General features: G+C 26.8%; 1 protein-coding gene across 3 annotated transcripts; it reads left to right on the forward strand.

Moving 5' to 3' along the window:
* Positions 1 to 1545: 1545 nt before the first annotated feature.
* On the forward strand, positions 1546 to 18271 carry LOC135927604 (semaphorin-2A-like). Of its 3 annotated transcripts, none has more exons than XM_065463708.1 (16): positions 1546 to 1569; positions 6727 to 6774; positions 9859 to 9946; positions 10647 to 10698; positions 10746 to 10820; positions 10871 to 10975; positions 12285 to 12381; positions 12475 to 12639; positions 12796 to 13108; positions 13583 to 13736; positions 14178 to 14382; positions 14457 to 14578; positions 14627 to 14787; positions 17390 to 17436; positions 17486 to 17764; positions 18031 to 18271. In XM_065463708.1, the coding sequence occupies exons 3-16, from the start codon at positions 9864 to 9866 to the stop codon at positions 18171 to 18173; spliced, it is 2001 nt and encodes a 666-aa protein (XP_065319780.1). In that variant the 5' UTR covers positions 1546 to 1569; positions 6727 to 6774; positions 9859 to 9863; the 3' UTR covers positions 18174 to 18271. The 3 variants fall into 3 exon arrangements, with proteins under 3 accessions (XP_065319780.1, XP_065319781.1, XP_065319779.1); XM_065463709.1 differs by lacking the exon at positions 1546 to 1569 and adding an exon at positions 5654 to 5665; XM_065463707.1 differs by lacking the exons at positions 1546 to 1569; positions 6727 to 6774 and adding an exon at positions 7368 to 7471.
* Positions 18272 to 18276: the final 5 nt, after the last annotated feature.

Genomic DNA, 18276 nt, shown 5'->3' on the forward strand with positions numbered 1-18276 from the left:
AATCTAGGGAATGGAAAATTTGTATTATAGCTATTAAGAAACATTTTCTTCCCTTGGTATCTTCCATTTCATTAATATCATTGTCTGAATCACTTTCAACGATTTGGATATCCATAGGAGATGACATTTTAAATTATTAACACGTGATTTAGGTTTATAATACAAATGAAAATATAAATTACAAATTGAAATTATATTTTAATTTCAAAATTAAATAATAAAAATTATAATTAATTATGATATTATATTTAAATTTTCATGTTTATACTTACCTTCATTATATTTTTTAAAAGTAGCGAAGTAGCGGCTACTTAGCTACTTTCAAAAAAAGTAGCGCGCTAATAAAATTAAATAATTACAAAAAAAGTAGCCGCTATTAGCTATAACTACCAAAAAAGTTAGAGCGCTAATTAGCGTGCTATCTTTAACAACTTTGATGACATCCATTTAATTCTCAAAATGTTTCTTTTCTAGTTTTGAAATGATACTTGTGTATTAGCAATGTACCATTGGGATAGAAAGACCAATGCAAAATTAAGAAAGAAGATTAAGGTAGAGGAGATGGGGATGGGTACTTCTTTTAAGAGTTAGATGACACTGACATGTGGAATGAAAGGTTAAAAAAATATTGGAGCAAAAAAAAATGGTTTTAGATACAAAAACTCCAGCGTTACCAAAAGAGAATAGGGTGAGGTGGTTATAAAAGTAATATAATACAAATTTTTAATTATCTATTACGAAATTTTTTTTTATCGCATCGGATGTATATATATGAAAAAATTTAATTATAAGATTATAAATCATTTTATTTTATTTTGTAAAAATTAATATCATTATGATGAATTAATTTTTTTATTTGATTAATATAATAGCAATCCTTAGTGGAGTCACCGTAGGAATATTTGGTATGGGAATAGCTATCAGACCTAATTCTTTCACGTATATTTAAGATTTTTTATTTTTCTATTTATGATTGATTTAAAAAATAAAATATATGCCATGCCCGTTGGCCTGAAAATATATAAGTATTATATTTAATTCTTTCTTGTCTTTGAGCACAGTTTAAAAAAATGAATTAAAGAACAAGAGAAGTTTTATTGAAAAAATTCAGGTGGTAGAAAATATTTTATATTCATTTTCACATCATAGGTTTTAATGAATAAAATAAGTAAATATTATTAAGTTTTCAGAGTTTTATTGCAGAATATTAAAATTTGCAACATTAAAAAAGAAAATAAAATAAATATTTTGGGTTTACAATTTTTTCTTGATATGAAAGAATCTTTTCTAAATATTTAAATTATATATATGTATTGTATATTATATAATGACCCAAATAATTTTTTTTCAGAGCCAAACCGGGCATTGCAGACTTCTAGTTTAGAAATCTCAATTATATATTTTTTAACTATTTATGATAATTTGGGCATTAACTCCACAAATCAACAATAACCTTAGATAAAAAAAATGTAAATAAAATTTTACAATTTTAATGATATCTATCTAGACCAATTACAAGTGGATTAAAATTCAGACGTTTCTCAACATCCTTGTATTGCTGTGCTCTAGGTAGTGCTTTAGGCCTAATTGCGTCGGATTTATTGTATAATCGTTGCCAATCAATGTTCAATTATAAAAAATATATTAAAAAATAAACCGTTATGTATCAAATATAATATTGTTAACACAAATCATACAGATTTTTTTTAATATCACAAATTCTTATGAATACGCATAAATATTTATTATAATATTAAGAATTTAAAATAATTTTTAATCTGTATCATTACTATAACTAAAATTATGTATAAATAACGCTTTAGTGATAAACAGTCTCAGAAATAGACCCAAATCAATCGACTAGTAGGCAAATAAAGGACAATATACCTAGATTAGAGATCTGCAAAGTTAGGCCCGGCCTGTGTGCCTAATTCTATTTAAAATAATTGGGTTCAGGTCGGGCCGGGCCTAATATTTTAAAAAAAAATTTGGGTTGGGTCGGGCCGGACCTTAGAAATTTTTTAAAATATATCTAAATTTATCAATTTTATATTGAATTTTTTATGTAAAATAAAATTATTTGATTTTATTTATCGAAATTAAACGACATATAACATATGTCTTTTATTTTGAGTAATTAAAAAAATTTATTTTTTAAAAAAAAATTTGGGGTTCGGGCCGGGCCTGCAGAACTTTCTAAAAAATTTTGGGTTCGGGCCGAGCCGGCAAAACTTTTTTAAAAAAAATTTCGGGCCGGACCGGGCTTGAAAAATTAGGCCCGATGCAGATCACTAACCTAGATAGTGGTTTTAAACTGTTAATTCAAATAAAATTTAATAATTTTGTTTTAATTATTTTTGCAACAATTGTTTTGTTTCACTTCTATAGATAGAATTCGGAACGTACATGTCCTATTTAGGACAGAAGTACCACGAATACAAAACAATAGACAAAATACTTGTTAATAAAAAACACCGGATAAAATACCCCATTTTTTTATAAATTTTAAATGATTAGAAAGGGGTTTTTATTATCAAAATAATAAATATAAGATAATTTAGTGCGAATCTCAATTTTCTATCATATTATAATGTAGTAATCTACTAAACAATGACTTCTTCTCAATTTATTGGCGATTTCTAGGTTTACCTAGGTAAGCCAATTGATTTTATTTATCCATTTTTGAGGGTCTTGATCATATATCCGCCACTAACATCTTTACCCAAGTCATCTGTTATCTTGGCCTTCCTCAAGCTCTTAATACTTTAAAACTCTTTCCCAGTAATCTTTTGTTTTTCGTTACATGCCAAGACTATCTTAGTCTATTTCTCTATACTACTCCAATCTTTTATATTACCGTCCTTGGCTAGGTTTTTTTCTCTCAGTGATAACCCGCACATTAATCCGTAAGGCTTCAGAACTCCTAAACATTTCTGTTGCCACTCTTGTTAAACGCTTTCCCCCCCTTTTTTTTTATCTTCTTCAGCGCTTTCATATTTCTTCCTTGCCAAATCTACGACCAGGATCTTCTACTTTTGCAAAACTAACTTCATTATCCCATTTATTCTCTTAATTATAAACTTATTTTCACTATTTGTTTTACTATTATGCCATTTTTTTGTAACACCTCCTTTTCTTCCATGGTTTCTGCTATCTCCGAATTCTACCGTATACTTGGTCTAGGTGGCCATTTTATCCACCACACACATTCTCAGTTATTCTCAACCAAGCCTTCATGGCTTCCAATTTTACATTTATCCCAGATGTTTGTGCAACCTCCGTTTTTCTTATCGCCAATATTCTATTGAATTGACCTCTTGCACTCACCTCCTTCAATATCCAAGCATTTAGCCATAGTACAAACTTTTATTTAATGATTCTTAAGCCCTTAAAAGTAAGATCTCCTAAGTCGGGACTGCTCAATACATTCTTCCCCTTGTATCATTTTCACATTTTTTGATATACACCTATCACATCTTCTCACTAATAAATAATCTACACCACTTTTAGCACAACCCAATAGTCACCAGCTTCCTTGCTTCTTTCTTAAAAATTGCATTGAAAACAATCATATCCGTAGCATCAAAATCCAAAATTCTCTTCCCTCCAGGATTTATCGTACTGAAACTAAATCTACAATGCACTCCCTTATAAACTCCACTACTCGCTTCCACATTCCCATTCAAATCACCAGCCAGGAAAATCCCTTCTTCATTTGCCAGTCTCGAGGTCGCCTCTAATAGACTGTCCCAAAATATAAATTTCTCTTCTTCACTTCTTCACCCTGCCACGCGCCTATAGAATGAGCGGAATTAACAGACATTTAGCCATTATCCAAACTATACTTGAAACATAGCAATTTGTGTTGATTGTTAAAAGAAGATCCATCCATTAAAATGCGATTTTTTTTTTACCTAAAATCTTATGAAAGACCTAAAGGTAAGATACAAATTACAATTTTAAAATACAATTATTCATGTTTTTTTGGAACATGTAGTACCACCTCTATTTTTATAGATTGAGTTTTTTTTATATATTATTTATATTTACATGTTATGTTAAAATAGTTTTATATGAAAAAATCTGAAAAAATCTGAAAAGTCGTGGTACTTTCTAATTTTTGACTTTCGGCTGTTATAATCGAGTTTTTGGGTAAAAGTGACCTGGGAAACACATATGAAATCCCAAATAAGGTGTTTTCCTCTAAATCAAGGAATATTTATAAGACCATCTAGTTATCCATCCCCACCAGACAAGGATAAGTGAACGGATTACAGTATAATTATTTAATTTCGATATTTTAATATAATTTTATTTCATATTTCATGATATAATTTAATTGAACTAAAAAATATTATTCGAATATATCCATTGAGCAATTTGTGAATATGAACAGTAACCTATTCGTATTTGATTTTGAATAGGTTTGTATAATCTTTTTTATTAATAAACATGATAATTTAAGGACAATAATAAGTCACTATTTGACATCAAGTAAATTTGATTGATCATATAGACTCCAAATTTCGAATTAATCTTCAACAATTATCTAATTTTACTGGGATACATATAAAATGTTAACACTCCTTCATTCTCCAGTGACCAAAAAAGAGTATATAATATATATTATAATTATCATTATAATTAATTATTATTATTATTATAACCTATTAATTATACCCCACTAAGATTAGCATAAAAGTACAGCTCATTCATCTAACAAAATGATATTATAATAAAAAGATTATATACCCTAGCTAAGTAAAATCACATTGTAATAAAATAAAATTTTGCTACTTTTTTTTATACATTAATATAAATATAATTAACAATGTAAAAGGTGCGAGCTAATCAACAATACCTTAATGACGCTTTGAAAAAAAGTTATAATTTATAATAGTGTGTAATTATTTTTATCGAAATAATTGACCCTTAATTAATGTTTTATAATGTATATTTGGTTCACGAGGCCTTTACAATTAAGCTCTGAGATATGCACTTATTATATAAATATTTACTTAGGATAAGTGGAAATAAATGTTACTTAACTATTTAAGTTTTTATATTTTTTTAAAATATAGAAGATAACTTTAATTTTTTTTTGACAATCGTGACAAAAAAATATTGTAGATCAAATTAGAATTCTGGTAGATGGTATTTGTATACTTTTTTTGAGTTCATTATTGTAAGACATCTTTGGAGATATCAATTAGTATATTTGAAAAAAATTTCAATGAAACAAAGTTTTAATTTAAATAAAAAGTTAAATCAATGGTTGGTTTTAGAGAAAGGATAAACTTCTATAGACAGCAGAGGAGTACCCAAAGAATTTTGAGTAGGTGTCAAATGTAAAAAAAAATTGCGGCATAGGGCTGCAATTTTTGCCTCAAAATTTCCCATTTGCTATACAAACCTTAAAAAAACTCCATAAATATTTTTTTTAAATATATACGATCGATATAACTGTCTTTTTTGAGGACCACAGTTCAGACCGTTTTATTAATATTTAAGTTTTGAGGACGATGGTTCTATCGGATACGTGTAACGGTCCCACCAAAGGCCTACCGTGACTTTCAAATTTATTCAATAATATGTATCGTGAATTTGGATTAGGGGGGTGTCCTGACCTGAAACCACATCCCGTAGTTATCTGATAGAAGGCAAGGTTAGAATTAGAAATAATAATTAAATTACATTTTCATTTTATTTAAATGTGAAAGTCTGAATTTCCAAAGCACATTTTTTCCATCTTGATTTTGGAGACATTTTTGTGTGCGATTATTTTTATAAAATGTTATTTCTCAATCTCCTTAAATCTTTTAAATGTTAATATAATATAAAGTGTATAAACCAACGGCGTAACAACTAAGGATCCTTAGGTAAGGTAAGAGAGATAGGGACAAAATGAATAAAAGAGTCCCACATTCCTTGTAAAAAAAATCAGAAGAGCTCAATTTTATTTGTTCAAATATCAATGAAATTCGAAAGAAATAAAGCTGGCTATGGCCATAACTCAGCGTTCCAGAGGTCGCGCATATAATGTTAAAAAAATAGCAAACAAAAAACCTAGCGTTGCAAAATCGATTCCAAATATTTAAATATTTCAAGCGTTTGCACATTAAAAGTTTATCATCTGCTTACTAGTTGTATCCGGAAAATTTCCATATTTTAAGTATTTCTCAAAAGCTAGAACTCTCTGGTATATTCTATCATAATAATAATTTTTTTTAAAATCTACTGCACTTTCATTCGCGATGATTATGTCAATGTAAAAATCTCTAATAGTGATCATTCATTGCTTGTAATTTTTGTTGTTGCAAAGTCTGGATTTAGTAGTCAATAAAAATCATTTATATCATATCAATAAATATTAAATAATGATGCCCTAAAGAAGATGAAGAAATAAATAAACATAAATGCTCATTCCTTTTTAAAGTGCAGGAAGAAAAGATAACTCCCATTATATAATGATCTCCCTTTATCCATATTAAATACAATCTGTTTTATTATTATTACCAAATATATAAATAATGATTTTAACATATTTTGCTATTATTAATATATATTGCATGCCAAACTAAGGTTGGTTTTTATTTAATATATTTTTAAAGGATGGACTAATTTTTATTTATTTATAAATATTCCAAAATATGCTATTTTAAGGGCAACCAAATTTTAGCGATTTCCTTTTTTGTGCTATTTTTAGATATCCTTTTTCTTTTATAGATAACTTTCATTTCGCTCTGGACGTCCAAAAGGCTTAGCGCTACCATGGTTTTAAATAAATTTTTATGAATACCTTCGACTTTTTTTATAAGATAAAATAGACCAATGATTATTAATATTTGTATGAATCGCTATATATAAGCGGAGTTATTAAGTAATTAGTTTTATTTTATTGGTTAAAAGTTTTTTAATATAATTTTTGTAAACTCATTATTATTAGTACCATACCATAGAAATAACCATGATATGATAATGAAGCATTTTTATTTTTAGTTAATAAAAAATAATTTTATTTATTTATTATTGATTTTTTCTACAAATTATTACATTACTATTACTTACACACTTTCACAAAAAAATGAATATATTTTTATTATTATATTAAATATAATGATAAAATAATATTTTTTTAAAAAAACCATGTTAAATAGTGGGATTTTCTTTTATAAGGCACATTAAATTTTTATAGTTTAGCGTTTAACCGATAAATATTTTGGTTTTAATAGCATTTAAAATAGAATCCTTTTTTTTAAAAAAAATTTATATATATAAAAAAAATACTTCTACTTATCATGGATAATTCTCAGATGGATTTATAACAATAATTCGTTCAAAAAATTATCCCGATATACCATAAAAATGATTAGTAAATTTTGGATAAATTTTGTCATGTTTATGATATGCGATTTTGATATTCGGATCTTTATCGTGGAAGCGGAATATCCTAAATTTTTATTTGATGAAAGTAATAATTTTTTTTTAAAATTTTTTTTGAAGTCAGTAGCGTAACAAAGATATCGCGGACTTCCATGCAAATTTTTATAATAAAGTATATTTTGAGGTCTTGAGCCCCTGTTATTATATTTCAGGGCTCTAAAACCTTTTAGCCCTCCCCCTACAATCGCCCGAGCTATGTTACGGTGCAACCTCTGCCATCTTGGTTGTTACACCGCTAGTGATTATTTAATATATAAAAGACGCGAGTTATACATTCATTTTATCAAAATAAATGGCATCTCCAAGGACTCGCGAAAGGTTTTCATCAGCATGTATATATTTTTTTAAAAATAATTTTGTAGAACTAGGATAAAAATTACGCTAAAAAAGGAATTTTATATAATATGAATTTGCATTTCTTTTGAGTTAATTTAGCAATGCTAATTTTTTTATAAAAAATTATCTTTTCCTTGATTCATAACAGACTGTTTTTAAGATTTCTAATCAATAATTTATTAATATAAATAAATAATAATAAGTTTATTAACCTCGTTAAACTCATACAACAACTAACTGAGAAACATATATATTAGGAGACCGTTCTTCTTAAGGATGTAACTAACTTGCAACTGCAAGATACTTTATAAATAATTTATATAACTCATTATCTTCAATATATTTAATATACATATTTATTTTTGCGATTTACATATTCTAAGGAATTTTAATAAAATTACAATTTAAGTAAAAAAATAATTGCACTAAAAAAAATATACCACATATTTATATTCTTAAAATTTAGGCATAATAAATTATTGGACTTGAAAATAAATGTTATGTAAATATTCAAATAAAGTAACCCATGACCGGGAAAAAAAATAAATTATATTAACATATTTTAAAAGGTAACTTAGAATATAACTAATTACTTTGGTAGTTACATTTCAAAAATGCATTTTTTGAAAAGTAATTATTAAAAGTTATTTTTTTTGCAAAAATCTTACTTCAAAAACATTAGTATATTATTACCTAATTTTCCAATTCTATATACTTTTAAGAATATTCTGGATAAACTAAGATGAAACTTGCGGCTTTCAAATTTACTATAAATATAATGAATAATATCTACTAATTTGTTTTCAAAAATTTGTGTTATCAAACTTTACATAGACAAGCATTAGTCTTTAAAATTAATTCAAAGCTTGAAAAAAATGTGAGCGAATGCCCCCCACCCCCAAGTAAATATTCTTTTATCGGGCTGAGCACATCCATATAAGAATATAATTATTATAAGTGATAAAGTTCCAGTTATGCCTTTAAATTTTCATAATGTAGGCTTAACATTTTTTAAATTTAATTATAATTTTGATTTAATCCCTCACCTCATATTTTATTTTATTTAAAAAAAAGGAATCTTTGTTTCTGTGTTTATCAATAATATATAATACTTAATATATATTGCATAGTAAAAATGAAAGAAGACCGGTATTTTTTAAAAAAGATTCATTTGGTTTAAATGATATTACCGACAAAAGTCTGCTCGAAATCACTAGTTAAATTGTTCAAGTTAGACGGGTTTTATTATATAATCACGTAATTTTTTTATAAAATGTGATAAAAAGGTTGTCGAAGTGATTAAAAAGTCTATTAATTTTTAGTTATCAATCATTGCTTTCTTTCTTTATTATAATTAATTAATTAATCGTGTAGTTTTAAATTACCTATGATGACTTTTATAATACTTTTAAAAAAAAAATAAATATTAATGTAATCCTTACTCCTTTTTTGTTACACCTGGTAAAAAGGGAAAGACGTTAATTAATAAAATATTGTCTTAAAAAGATACTCTTGTCTATTATTATAATTAGAATTCTTAATTATAATAAAAATGTGTTTTTATTTATTATCATCAAAAATGAAAGACATACACATATAAGGGGGAAAGTAACCCTTTTTTAACATTCCCAATATTTTTTATTGATTAATCAACCTTTGTAAATCTTTCCTTATTAATACTTGTATATATAATTTCTTTTATAAACTCTTTATATAAATAATTAAATAAATAATATTTTTTCACGTTACCTCGCCTATTAACTCAAAATAATATTTGTGTTTAAAGCTGAATTTATTTTTGTTTTAATATTTGCGACATCAAAAAAAATAATCTTAAAAGGTATAATAATAAATCAGTAATACCTAGCTTACAATAAAAATGGTGCCAAATTATATCTATATGATATTTAAACAGGAGACCTCAATTAATAAAAATTTTAAACAGAAGAATAGAATGTGTCTCATTTTAGGTTATTAAAAGGGGACAATAATAGAGTAATTATTTTAATGTTATAATTTAAAAAAAGTGAAATAAAATATTTAATTATACCAAAAATTTACGAATAAAATATTATCTAGACATAATGATAACCTATTCAGGAGGCAACAAACATTACCACCCAATCTACCTAGATGCCAAATCCAAAAATCTTTATGTAGGATCAATGTAAAAAATTAGAACTTATGTGAATACATTATATTTTCAAACTAAAAATAAGCTTAAAATGGAATTTAGATGGCATTTAAAGTATAGGCTCAAAATGTGTATGGGAGGATGGGTATTTAAAAGCAAGCAAAATTTTCTCACAAACATAATTTATAGTGGCTTGGTTTGAAATATTGAATACTATTATTTTTTAAAGTTTCATATAACTGGATTTATTTGACTTGTCAAATTCTGATCGTAAGGAAGAGTTATTTTTTTAAAATTATTGATCTTTATACTATAGTAATAAAAATAATTAATAGATACTATTCAGTGATATCATTAAGTAGGAGACATTGGGGGAGGGGGGAGGCTACTGCCACGGGGAAATATATAATGAGAGATCGTCATTGACATAAAAGAAAAAGGGGTAGGGGATAATTTTGATTTCTTGTTTTTGCTCATTTTTTATTGGCTTGCTAATTATGATTTCATTTTTTTGCTAATCTTGATTTGAATTTACTTTTTGATGCTAATTTTGATATTTAAAAAGGGTAGATAGGACATAAGATTGGGGAAAACAAGCCCTTTCCCTAGTTGAAAAATTTAGCGGGTTTACTGCTATTATACGATTATATTAAATTGAATCAATATTATTTATATAATACCTTGTAAATTAACAAATGCTCATTTCAATTTAAACTATTTATACTTAATAAAGGAACTCCATTCTGAAGTTGAACTTGTATAATATTTCCGACATATCCTCAAAGGTTAAAAATTATTAAGCGCATGCTTTATTTTATATCTTGTTTTACAGTTTTCTCAAATAACTATTCTTCCACTCAAACAAGATGTTGATATTTGTATTTCGAAATTCGGGCTAGACAATCAGGTAATCAATAATTCTTTAAAAAAATTCACATTTAAAAATATTTTTTCCAGGCATATGACTGTCAAAATCATTTTCGAGTTATCCAGAAGATGTCGGATGGAAAAATATATGCGTGTTCAACGGGTTCTCATTCGCCAAAAGATTATTTATTTTCGGTAATTATCATGATATATTTTTTTCTCACAAACTTAAAAAAATATATATTAATGTTTATGAGATTTGCTTAGGTTCACTTTAGGCAATGGACCTTATTAACGTCGTTTAAATAAAAGAATTTTGACCCATTTTTGCTCATGATCGAAAATTTAAAATGATAATACCTAAATTTTATTATGTTATTTTAAAAAATGGATAAAAATGTATATCAATTATTCTTCACGGAATTTTCAGTTTTAAATTCACTATAAGAAGAGATTCCCCTCCCGCTAGATTTTTTAATGTTCCCTACATAATCTTGGAATTACAATTCTAATTTAATTTGCGATAATTCTTGGCCAATCTCTAATGATTTATATGAAAATTTGTGATATTTAAGTTGTTAATTTATAAACATTCATATAAGCATTTTAAACATTTACAGAAAATGGGAGATTAAAATAAAATAAATTAGGATTATATCCAATTTATATTCCAATTCAAATAAACATATATTCTATTCTATATTCATATATATTATAATTCATATAAAAAATTTGTAAAATACATTAGTTTATAAGAGATATCTCAAAAATTTAATATCGATTTTTTATTGAGATAATTAAAAAAACAAATAGACTTGAAATGTTAGGAGATAATAAAATATATATTAAAGAAAATTGTCAAAGGGCATTATTTCTGGCCCAATATGCTTTTTTTTAAATTCTTTTTTTTTCTATAATTTTATAAAATATTTTCCTTCCACCAAAATTAATTATAAAACACTAGAGGAAAATAAAAATTTTCGGTTGTTTTTCCTGAAAAAATATATAAAATAATTAAGAAACCAATTTTTTTTAAATAAAATTAGAGTCCAACAGGCTAAAGTAAAAATCAAGAGCTAGCCAACCAAGTTGAAGAAAATATCTGCCTGAGTCTTAACAATACGGATTCTGTAATATAAACCTTTTTTTCTTTGTTGTTTGATCGGACAAATTAATATTAGCCGCGGAATTTTACTTTCGTAATGAAATCTTTATAGCTGAATTAACGATTAAATTTAACCCCCCCCCCTCCCCCAATATCGATCTGAAAGAAAATTAGCAATCACCACCACTATTCCAATTCAGAATCTGGAAGGGTTCAATCCAGTTATTAAAATATAAAAATATTATGATAATTTCCCTAGCATGTAACAATAATCTAAAAACCCTTATATATTTCAACATTTGGAATAAGAGATCCTTCAATTTATCATATATTAATTAAATTAATAATGCACTTAACTAAATAACAATTCAACGTATATATTTAAAATGATAAAAAAAGACAAATTTAGATAATTATACCAACTATCCACCAGATGGGATAGGAATAGGAAAATGCCCATATGATCCTAGGAGTTCCCACGCATACATTTTATCAGGTATGTAAATAAATATTCAAAATTAAATTAAATAACAATTAAAAGATATCTTAATATAATTATTATAATATACCTAAAAAAATATATTATTAGAAAAAAATAATCCGCTCAATCAAGCCATGATATATTCGGGAACTTATAGAGACATAGATAAATTAGACGCTTTCATTTATCGACCGCCCATTTACGATGAATCCGGACAGAAACAGATATCCTCCTTCATGAGAACCGCATCTCAAAGTCTTAAAGTGTTGAATGGTAATAAATAATTATGATATATTATATATCTTTTTTAAATATTTTATTTTTTAACTCGTTTGCAGATGTAAAACAAAAATGATAGTTGTTAGCCCATATCATTTCAAATAAAAATAGTGTTTAATTTTATCAAAAAAAAAATATACTTTCCCCTAGAACCACAATTCATTAAAGCTATAGAAGTCGACAACTGTGTCTATTTCTTTTTCAATGAAATCGCAGTCGAATATAACTCATGCTTTGATTCCATTATTCCCAGAGTCGCGAGAATATGCAAAAAAGATAGAGGTGGCCTGAGTGTCTCTACCAATTTTTGGGCTACCTATATCAAGGCCAGGTTAAATTGCTCTCATACCTCGAATCAAAAATCTTTCAAACAAACCATATACTTTAATAAATTGCGAGACATTTTCACGATTAAAAATAGCGAATCTCAACATCGGTTTTATGCGCTTTTCACGGCATTCAAGTAAAAAATGGAAGATAAATGTATTAGAGATCTGCTAATCACCCCCGGTCGAGTCTATTAAAAAAAATAATTTCGGTTCGGGCAGGATCGGGTCTAACATTTTTTTAAAATTTCGAGTCAGGCTGGGTCAGGCTTAAATGTTTAAATATGATTTTATTACATTTTGTCAAAGAAATTGATATATTTTAAAATTCTTGCAAAAAACAAGATGCTAATATTTTTTAATTGTGGAGTATTTTTTTTACAATAAAAATAAATTAAATTTTACTATATTTAAATAAATTAGGGCCGGGCTTGGTGGACAAATATTTTTCATTTTTATTTCAGGCCGGGCTTTTCCAGACAAACAAAAAATAATTTGTTCAGGATCGGGCAGGGTCAGACAAATATTCGGGTCAGGCCGGGCCTGGGAAATTAGGCCCGATGCAGATCACTAAAATGTATATTTATATTCGCATATTATTTATATTTCAGTGGTGATAAAATTGGTTCGGCTATTTGTCTATTCAATATCTTTGACGTTGATGAAGCATTAAAAAGTAATTTCATAAGACGACCTCATACATTCTCATCTTGGGATCAAGTTCCATCCACAGAGATTCCTGAGATCATTTCAAACAACCGAGAGGTATATTATAAAAATAAATATTTAGTTGGAAAGTTATTATTGGAATATTTAAAAAAAATAATATAAGAAATATACATTGGCTATAAATAAATCATGCAAAAATTTAATCGTTATTTACTCATGAAAAATAATTTGAAATTATACTGTAATATAAATTAAACAACGAAAGTAATTAACTGATCCTTTTAAACAAAAATATTTGTTAATTTCTATAAGCATAATTTGGCTATTTATTAGAAAGCGATTTTTATTCCCAGGAAGGGTTAGTATTGACAGATCATCTATCATATTTGTTTACTCAAGGTTTATAGTTTTAATTTAGCCAAATAAATTATCCTAACATACTTAATCTTAACAAACTATTTATTTATTATTAATTTGTCAAATGATGATCCAACATACTCTATATTAATAAAAATCAAAAAATAATTATTTACCAAGTGTTCAAATAAAACGGACACCCTATCTTGGAACGAGGAGGCAATTTATTTTATGAACGAGCATCCTATGGTGCAAAACTCTGTCAATCAAGAAAACCATGAACCCATATTTTTCCATAATAACCTTGAATTGAAGAAAATAATAGTGGATCAAATCGTTGGGTTTGACAAAGCACATCCTTATTACGTTATATTTGCTATTTCAGGTATAAAATTATATAACCATAATATGTCTTATTTAATCTTAAAATATTCTTCTTTTTTTAAAAAAATATAATAGTTAGAGGTGACATGTATAAAATAACTTACTGGTACGATGCAAATGGTAGATATTCATCTCAGATTGTCTCGTCATACCAGATTATTACCAATTCCAATATTAATTCAATCGACCTATTACCGGTTTTTTAAAAAAATTGAAATAATTTTTCACAAAATATTTTATATTAGGGAAAGTATATTTATGTTACGATGAATAATTCGATAAACCAAATCTCACTCGCATTGTGCGAAAAATACGAGCTTTGCTCTCAATGTATACGGGACCCTTATTGCGGGTGGGATAAATATGCTGGATCTTGCAAAAAATGGGACAGTTCGAAATCATCAAAGTTATTATAATTAGAAACATTAATATAAATATAAAACAACTATCTTAATATTGATTATGAACTATTATAAATTTCCATAATACTTCATTTCTATCATTTCGGTATATTGTCTCGGACTAGTCCGCCCAGAATTAAGTCTTAGGACATTGTGTCAAGTAATTTTTTCTCCCTTTCTAAATAACTTTTACTCCTTTGTAAGGTCCTTTAAAAAAAAATTAAATATAAAGGTCAGTCATAACTCATTTTAGAAAAAGTTTATTAAAGGTTCTTTGATAAATTTTATTTTGCATGGGAAAATATCATGCAACATAATTGTCTAGATTCAATAACATTTTTTATAAACCAACATGAATCTTATAAAATCTCATTTTGGTGAAGTTTAATTAATAAACATTCAGTTCATTTTGAAAGATGATCAAAAAGGTGTCTCTGGTGGGGGGGGGGTGCCAAAACGTGCTCGACATGCCATAGATGTTTTTTATACTCCTTTATCTTTTTTTGGCAATCCATATTTTCTATTTCGACAGCCTTAAATTAACAAACGGTTTTTGCTCGTTAGCATCTGTTTTTTGCACTAAAGAGAATAAAGTCATTCAGGCAAAACTATATAGGTCAAAATAAAACTATTAATTGGCTTTGATTACTATTGAGGTATTGTAAAAAAGCTGCGATGATGATATAATTTATTTATACAATATATTTAAAATTTAATTCCTCACTCCCCTCCCCCTTTTCCATTCAAAAAAAATTTGTAGAGTAACTGTTCCCCTATGTAATAGAAGTTAGCATAAACGTAGCCAAAATTTTGCTAAAAGGGAGTGGGGAACTATTAGGTGAGATTTTCCCCCATAAATTTTATTGGAGGTCCTATATTAGATTTTTTATAAAATGATTTTGGGTTTTCATTTATTTTATATAAATCCTTTTTTTTCCTAAAAATTTTAATTTGTAATCATTATTTTAAATTTATTAACTTTTACAAATTTTTCTTCCAAATTCTTTGTTTATATAGTTACATTTTTGTGTGTAGGGGGAGATTTTTATTAGCATAAAATGATATTTACGAGAACAGCCAAATTTCCGAAGGGAGGATTTCCCCTAGTCCCTTCCCTGACGTGCATATGGAGATTAGCAATGCAGAGTGATTATATTTTTAATGAATATTTTTTCATTTTTAAACAGACACCAAAATATTTAAATAATAAAAAAACTGCCTCTGCTTCCACCCATAATATCAATTAGCTCACGTGAAACTAGGATCAGTTTTATCGTTATTTTTGAAATATAAACCAAATTTTTTGGGGAAAAATACTGCAAGGAGAGAGGGGGGGCACAACTGATAATTAAAAATGGAGGAATAGTAATTTTTATATTCGATTATTATTATTTTACATGTTAAATGGGTTTGTTTTTGATAGAATCTCTTTCAATATTTTTTTTTCTCTTTAGCTTCCATTTTTTCTGGTGGCAAGCTCCTTCAATATCTCTCTCCACTTTATGTTATTCTATCTAATTTATACTTCTTCATATTGAAGTTTTGGCCTTCCTCTTTTATGTTTGCCCATCACTTCCAAACTCTCACCCTTATTTCCTATGTAGTTCATAGGACTTCTCATTGTGTGCCCATACCACCTAAGTCTTCACCATTATCTTAGTCTTAATAGGCACTTCCTATTATTTTTATACTTCGCACCTTATCCTTTTTGATACCCCAGCAATCATTACAATCTCCATTGGTAACTATTATTTTTTAATTATTTATCTAAACTAAAACTATAAATAAAATATTTTCTTTTTAACGTTTATACTAGATGAACAATATTTTTATGGGCCGGAATTTTGCAAATTTCTTTAAAGCTTTGAATTAGGCAAAGTTAGCTCCTTCTCCTTCACATAAAATTATTACGAGCCTATCAGGACAACTTGTATAAAATTATTTTATTAACAGGCCAAAAAAACCTATGACTACAGTACATTTCGTTTTGCATTACCATGGTATTATACCTCTCAGTCTCTATATATTGTCTACCCCTCCATTAAATTGAATACAACTTATGAACCTTTCAGGATAGGTCACAGTTTAGTATTCCTCCTAATACAACAGATGAATAAAGGTACAAAAATCCATTTTATAGAAAAGATAATATATGTGCGAAAAAATGAACCATAAATATTCAAAATTATCGATTCGATATTAGGTTTTAGAAATATTGGTAGATATTATTTGGATTTGCAGGATGTGATATTAATACTAACGTTTATAATCTGAAAATTTGGGCTTGGAGAGCCATTCCAAAAATTTTCAACTTTTATGTGAGAAATATATGGCAAAAATGAATAAAAATTTTACTATTCGTATATTTCCGAAAAACCAGTTACCAAATGGGATTTTTTTTAAAAACATTGTAATATAAATATTAAAAAAGCAAGCAGAAAAATGGACCAAGCTAATGAGATTAGTTATAAAAGTTTGCATATAATATAAATAACTTTGTTTTATATAATCGAAAAAAATGGGCCTCTCCACTAAAAAAAACCACCGTGGAAATAAAGAGTAGATTTTCAGTAAATTAATTGTTAATATATTTATATAAATAAACAGATTATTACAATCGGTAAGAACGAAGAATGATGGATTATGCGTTACAAGTAATATAATTTACTGATCATTTCATGTAATAATTGATTAAAATTTTAGATGAAAAAGTAGCGAGATTTAAAGTCAGTAATATCATGACAATCCCAGGCAGTTCCGTGCATATGAAATGCAAATTTCCATCTTATTTAACGAACCACGACATCAAAGACCAAATTAACTGGTTCTACAATAACAATATCATTCCTTATGACAACACGCTTATTCTAACGAACGATATGGGACTTATTTTACTTGGTTTAAACATTTCCAACGCGGGAAGTTATAGTTGCAAATATGGTCAACAAATTTTAAGCAAATATGACTTAAATATAAACAACGGTAAACATCAAAAAGAAAATGATCTGTATCTATGTATATTTAGTGGCTTGAAAATTGAAGCGACTTTATTTTTTCTTGAGTTAGCATTTAAATTTAAAAGTAAAAATTATGTTCACTCTAAAACAATTTGAAATATAAAATTTTGAATTTTAAAAGTTTTGATTTTTTTTCTCTTTTAGATAGCAAGAATTTTATTAAAAATTGCTAAGCTATCCTAAGATAGAACGAAGATATTTATATAACAAACTTTTTCTTATTTACATTAGAAGTTTGTTCGATACCTCAAACCAAGGAAAAGTACAATGAGAAATATAATGAATGGTGTAGAGAATTCGAAAACTATAAACGAGAATTCTATGACTGGCAAAAGAAAAAAAAGGAATGTATTTTTACGAATAGCATTTCATAGTTGATTTGAAAAGAAAAAAATAAACTTCTTTTTTCTTTCATATTTATTAAATTTACCAAAATTTACAGATAACACTTTGCGTGCAATTCTTTTTTATATAAAC

Source organism: Gordionus sp. m RMFG-2023, chromosome 3 (genome assembly GCF_954871325.1).
Source record: "Gordionus sp. m RMFG-2023 chromosome 3, tfGorSpeb1-WG-v2, whole genome shotgun sequence".
NCBI lineage: Eukaryota > Metazoa > Nematomorpha > Gordioida > Chordodea > Parachordodidae > Gordionus > Gordionus sp. m RMFG-2023.